This window comes from Neophocaena asiaeorientalis, unplaced genomic scaffold (genome assembly GCF_003031525.2).
Source record: "Neophocaena asiaeorientalis asiaeorientalis breed wild unplaced genomic scaffold, Neophocaena_asiaeorientalis_V1.1 scaffold648, whole genome shotgun sequence".
In the NCBI taxonomy this organism is placed as follows: domain Eukaryota; kingdom Metazoa; phylum Chordata; class Mammalia; order Artiodactyla; family Phocoenidae; genus Neophocaena; species Neophocaena asiaeorientalis.
The window spans coordinates 7,080,486-7,086,871 of NW_020172781.1; the positions used below are offsets into that span (position 1 = coordinate 7,080,486).

General features: G+C 51.6%; 1 protein-coding gene across 4 annotated transcripts in view; it reads right to left on the minus strand.

Moving 5' to 3' along the window:
• Positions 1-6,386, minus strand: part of CRYBB1 (crystallin beta B1) — a 13,804-nt gene that overhangs the window by 6,777 nt on the left and 641 nt on the right. The window contains exons 1-2 of one of the 4 annotated variants that reach the window (XM_024741553.1): positions 4,358-4,592; positions 2,381-2,499 (exon numbers count right to left, since the gene is read on the minus strand). In XM_024741553.1, coding sequence (XP_024597321.1) covers positions 2,381-2,499; positions 4,358-4,495 — 257 coding nt within the window. In that variant the 5' untranslated portion in view covers positions 4,496-4,592. Of the gene's footprint in view, positions 1-2,380; positions 2,500-4,357; positions 4,593-4,880; positions 5,069-6,386 lie in introns of those variants that run through there. The other 3 variants (XM_024741552.1, XM_024741550.1, XM_024741551.1) reach the window with 3 other exon arrangements.

Below are 6,386 nucleotides of genomic sequence, written 5' to 3' on the forward strand. Positions count from 1 at the left end.
AATGGATGAGTAGATAAGTGGATGGACAGGTGGATGGGTAGGTGGATAGAAGGATAGATGGCTGGATCTATGGATGAGTGTATTGATGGATGGATGCATGATGGAGAATGGATGGATGGAGGGAGGGGTAAATAGAGGGATAAAGAAATGGGTGGATAATGAATGGACAGATGGATGGATGGGTTGATCTACAGATGGATGAATGGGTGGATGGGAAGGGAGCCTTGGAAGATGGTGCCTTGTAGGAGTTAAGAACATAGACTTTGGAAACAGATGGACCTGAGTTCTAATCCCAGTTCATCATTTATTTTCTGCATGACTTTCGGCAAGTCACTTAAGCTCATTAAGCCTCCGAAAAGGAGAAGAAATGATTGCATCTACCTTGTCAGGAGGTTATGAGAGTTTAAAAGAGAAAGCATAATCAGTAATATCTTTCATGACTAAAGAGGAAGGGAAGCTGCTGGAGATCTGAGCTTATGGAAAGACAGACACTGATGTGGTCCTGCCACCCTGCCACCCTCCCCCAAAACTGTCTTATTCAGGAGTCATAATGCCCAGTGAGGACCTGTTACATGAGTGAGGAATTGTCAATATTTATTTTAGTGCCTTTTCTCATCTCCTACGGTTCATTTGAGTCTTACAAGCAAGGAGAGAGGTAGGGCAGAAATCTGAATTCCCAGATATGGAAACTGAGGCTCAGAGGGGCTAAGTCACTGGTCTAAAGTCACATGATGGTGTCAGGTGTCAGTTGAGGCCTCCTAGGTTTCAGGCAGGCATGCCTCCCCTCCCCATCTATGTGAGGGCACACCTCTCCTCCCCTCCCCCGGCCCACCTCATCCCCTCATTTTTTTTTTTTCCACCACTGTTTTTCCCATGACTCTGCTGGTCCTGACACAGAGCCAGGGTCCTGGAACACAGGATCTTTTCTCTCCCATCAGGTGCAGTCCCAGAGCACACACCAAAGACCAGCCGCACCTTTGCTTGAGGAGAGATACTCTGGGTTTGAGTCACAGACAATGAAAAAAGCCTGAAAACCCAAACTGGCCACATCCGGCAGCTTCTGCTCCCAGCTGGGCAGTCTGAGGGTGGGGCTGAGGTTACCAGCCTACCCTGGCCCAGGGTAACTTGGCTAAACTCACAGGGCAACAGGGTGGGTAAATAATCCTCACTGCCACCTGCCATGTTTGGGCACCCCCGAAGTGCCAGGCCCACGCTGCATTATCCCCTTCAGACCTTAGAATAATCCAGTGGAGGGTAGCGAGGACCATTACTCTGCCCATTTCAGAGATGAGGAAACTGAGGCTTGGACACTGAACAAGGCAAACAGAGGAGCTGGGACTCAAACCCAGACCTGTCTGACCTCAAAGCTTATCTCTGCTCTTTGTATGCTGGGTGTACAGGCTGATCACACTCCTTGAGGGCTTTTTTGCTGGAGAGACAAGAGGCAAGGGGGCCCTGTGGGTCTTATCCGGGGGCTGGCCCTGCACCCTGAGCTTAGTGCACAGGGGCTGAAGTTGGTGCAGCCACTATGTCCAAGGGACAATTATTCTTGTTTTAGATGGGGGTCACTAAGGCCCAGAGAAGCCCAGAGAGTTAGGGGCAGGCTGTGGAGCATGGTGATTAAAGAGCTAGAGATGAAACTGATCAACCTGAGTTGAACCCAGGGTCTACCACTTACCACTAGGTGACTTTGGCCAAGGGACTTAACCTCTCTGAGCCTCGGTTTCCTCATCTGTCAGATGGGAATAAGAATCGCCCCTACCTCATACAGCACTGTAGGATCATCTAGGTAAAGCCCTCAGTCAGTGCCTGGCACTAATGGGTACTCAACAGATGTTTATTATTACCTTTAAGGCTGCTTGATGCCCAGGAGAGGGGACAGCTAATGGACACCTGGCTCTTTGGCCTCCTCCTGCTATCAGCGATGGGCAGAGTTCCTTCTATAGCAGAAAAAACATCTCTCTAGAGCCTGGAATCATGACTTACTGTCAGTGTGACCTTATGTTAATCAAATCACCTATCAGAGTCTCAGTTTCCTCACCTGTAAAATGGGAAGGAGAATCATACCTCTCTTTCCTCCCTCTTGGGTTTGAAAGAAGTACTGGAAATAATATACAGTTGGCCCCAGTACCCATGCATCCAACATCTGCGGATACGGAGGTTCGGCTGTACTATGGGGACTTGAGCATCCGAGGATTTTGGTATCCACTGCGTATCCTGGAACCAATCCACCTCGAATACTGAGGGATGACTGTATGTGTCTCTAATAGCATGGTGATAGGCATGGAGTGGAGCGGGTAGCCAGTGAATGGCAGCTACGGTTGTCTTCCTATTACTTTACTAGGGCTGTGGGAGCGCCCTTCCACTGCCCAACACTCACGGTCCTGAGGTGACAATGAGGCTGCGCACTCGGTCGAAGCCGCGGTCTCCCAGGTTCAAGCACTCCCCGGAGAATTCCACCCGCCGGCCCTGGAAGTTCTCCTGCTCAAAGACCACCAGCTGCAGGAGAGAAGCCCCCATGTCAAGGGGGCAGAGTGAGCAGGGAGAGGCTCCAGGTCAAATATGCATTAAGTACCTATGTAAATAAGAGCAGGCTGTGCCCAGATCACACGAGAGCTTGCCATGAGCCAAGATCTGTGAACTTAATATCTGTACCATCTTTAGGAACTGATGGATCTTCCTTCCAGGCCATTATCTGTGCTCTTTCTCCTGTCTGGGATGCCTTCTTCATCACATATCCCCATCCTGGAGCTCATGTCCCCTGTGCTGTCCTAGGCTCAGATGCCACCTCCTCCAGGAAGCCCTCCCTGATACCCTCTCCCTGGGTGAGCTTGGTTGAGTGCCCCCCCCCACTGTGCTCATCCCATCAGCAGCACAAGTAACACACCACACAGTCACTGCTGCTTTGCTTCTGGGTATCTCTATGCATCCCTCTCCCCTTTCACTCAACCCTTCCAAAGACCAATGGGGTGGATCCATTTCTTTATCTCCAAGCCCCAGCCCCTGCCACAGAGCTGATGCTCAGGAAACATTCACCAGTCTACCCAACAAACCATAGGGGAGGCCAGAAGCAGGGGCCCCTGTGTAAACGTGGGCTAATACCCTCCTCTCACTAAGCATCCAGTTTTGGTTTTTATCTGTTTGTTGTCCCAAGTTGGGAAAACGTTGCCATTCACTTGGACCGAGGCAAGTGGATGCCTTCTCTTGAGCCTCAGTTTCCAGCTATAAAAGGGAAAGAGGTTCACATATCCTTGACCCAGCCCTTCCAATCCTACACTTATCTGCCCAAAAGAAACTCTTGCAGGTGACATGGCTGAGAACACCCTGACCAAGCTGTTCACGACAGCAAAGTTACCAATCACCCAGGAGTGACGGTCACACTCTGAAACATCACACAGCAACTTTGCTTCTGGGTATCTCTATGCATCCCTCTCCCCTTTCACTCAACCCTTCCAAAGACCAATGGGGTGGATCCATTTCTTTATCTCCAAGCCCCAGCCCCTGCCACAGAGCTGATGCTCAGGAAACATTCACCAGTCTACCCAACAAACCATAGGGGAGGCCAGAAGCAGGGGCCCCTGTGTAAACGTGGGCTAATACCCTCCTCTCACTAAGCATCCAGTTTTGGTTTTTATCTGTTTGTTGTCCCAAGTTGGGAAAACGTTGCCATTCACTTGGACCGAGGCAAGTGGATGCCTTCTCTTGAGCCTCAGTTTCCAGCTATAAAAGGGAAAGAGGTTCACATATCCTTGACCCAGCCCTTCCAATCCTACACTTATCTGCCCAAAAGAAACTCTTGCAGGTGACATGGCTGAGAACACCCTGACCAAGCTGTTCACGACAGCAAAGTTACCAATCACCCAGGAGTGACGGTCACACTCTGAAACATCACACAGCAACCAAAACGAATAACCCACAGCAATGCACAACAGTATCAGTGACTTATTAGAAATCTCATAGGAAGTAAAAAGAAATCTCATAGGAAGAAAAAAGAAAAATCCACCCAAAACGAATGACCCACAGCAATGCACAACAGTATCAGTGACTATTAGAAATCTCATAGGAAGTAAAAAGAAATCTCATAGGAAGAAAAAAGAAAAATCCAGAAAGATTACATATGGTACATTTCAGTAAGTTAAAAACAAGTAAAATACACATATATACTTTTAAAGGAACAATGCATCAAAGTACATAAAAAAGCAAAGCAAGCAGATGATGGTCGGGGTGAGGATGGCAGTTGCCCCGCGTAGGGGAGGAAGGAGGTGGGCTCACGGGACGGTGGGGGGCGGGTAGGCGGCTGGAGAGGTGGGAACGGAGTGGGGCGGGAACACTTTGAAGTTAGATTGAGGATGTTTACCAAGTCCTGGCTTTTCACACAAGTGGTGGGTTTGCAGGTGCGTGTTGTATTATTAAAAATTAAATTGAAATTAACCATTAAATAAGCGACTACATAAATAAAATCTGGCCAGGGGTGGACTGCATGACAGCCTGTCATGAACCAAGGGTGGCGAAATGACCCAGTTCTGTGCACCCGAGGTTGAAACCCAACCCAACCCAATCCTAAGGGACCGGATGCCTCGCTTTCCAGGAGCCCTTTCAGCCTGACCGACCGCTTGGAACACTTTTCAAGAGGGTCTGAGGCCGGCCTTCTGCCCTGGAGGACCTCCTGGGACAGCCGTTTCCTGCTGCTAAGCCAGCCCGCTTTCTCTCCTTCTCCATCTGTTCCTTGCATGCGACAAACTGCAAGCAGGTGCAAGCCGGTTGCGCAGACTGGCGGGGAGGGGAGCGGAGGAGGGAGAGGAAGAGGGAGGGGAGGGGTAAGGGGAGGAGGGAGAGGAAGCGCGGGGTGGAGCCCAGCCACCCCGCCCCCAGCTCCTCACCTTGTAGCTCCCGGGAGGCAGGTCCCCTTTGGCAGCGGGCACCCGCTGGGCTGGGGCCTGGGCGGGGCCGGAGCCCGGGGCTGAGCCCTTCCCATCAGTCCCTGGGTTCACCGCAGGTGTTGCCGAGGCCTTGGCCGCTGGCTGAGACATGGTTCCCAGCTGCAAAAGTCTGTAAAGAACCCTTCGGTCTGGGTTCAGTCAGGGATGGCGCCCCCAAGCTGCCTCCCTGGCTCTCATCCCCCATCACCCTGTGTGCTCAGGCTTCTCTGAATTCATCTAGTCTTTCTCCTTCTAAAACAGAAGCCTGAATGTTTTCTGTCCCCATCTCCCTTTGCCGTCAAGGATTTCCTGTCTGGGGACCACTCATCCCCGTTATGCTTTTCTCCAGGCCTCAGACCCTGCCGGTGCCTCCACCAAGCCGTGTCCTCGCTGTCCCCCTGCTATGTCCTTCCTCTGCCCCCCCGGAGTCACTTATCATGCTTCTCACCACTTATCATGCTTCTTGGCTTGGGCAACCTCCACTTGCCTCAGCAGATTCATAACAAGAAGTCCCGTTTGGGAAAGCCTAAGGGAGGCCAGTCTCTGTTGCATTCATGAATGAACACATCCGTCCCTCACCGTAACCTCTTATCTCCTCTGGGCAATCTGAGGCTGGTGGGGGTGGTGGGGGTGGTGGGATGACCTGCCCAAGGCCACATAGCTACTAAGTGGTAGGACTCCAATTTCAGTGCAAGCAAACCCAGCAACTGGGCTTTGCCATTCACTTATTCGGATTGATTCATCCTTCCATCCCCAGCACCTGGCTCAGCACCTGGCCCACAGGAGATGCTCAGTTAACATCTGTTCAGGGATTGCATGAATGCATGTTCCTCTCTCCTTTCCCAGTCAAACTGCTCCCTCTGGTACTGCCTGGGAACGGGTGTGTGGGTGCAGACACAGGCCTGGGACTGGGGCGTAAAGGAGGCTCCAGGAGGACGTGTTTAGCCCATGGCAGGGTTCTAAAAGGAGGCTGTGGCTGTGTAGGCTTTGGGTGGAGAGGACTTTGGTCAATTCCAGTGGTTCCTCATTACTTTGGGGTCATGGATGCCTTTGAGTGTTTGAAGAACGCCTTGTCCTTGTCCCCAGGGGAAAAAAAATGCCCCCTTTAATTTTGGAGACAATTTCCAGGGGGCTCCAGGACCCCCTGATGGCGCAGATCATCAAGACCCTCTGGCAGTGGATTCCTGAACACTTTCTGTAAGAAAGAGCTGGTTGGGGCAAGCAGATCCCTCCCTGAGTCTCCCCCTGAGAAAGACTGCGGTGACTCTGGGGTGCTCTGCCCACGATGGGCAAGGCCACACATCTGGGCCACATCTGTGGCTTCCAGGCGCTTGCTTACCCCCACCCTGACCCCGGCCAAGTCCGTCTATGAATCAACATTCCCCTCGTATGGTAGCTGGGTTCCTTGCTTTCTGGACATGTGCTCATTCCTTCAATATTCTCTCTCTCCTCCCCCCCCCACCCCCA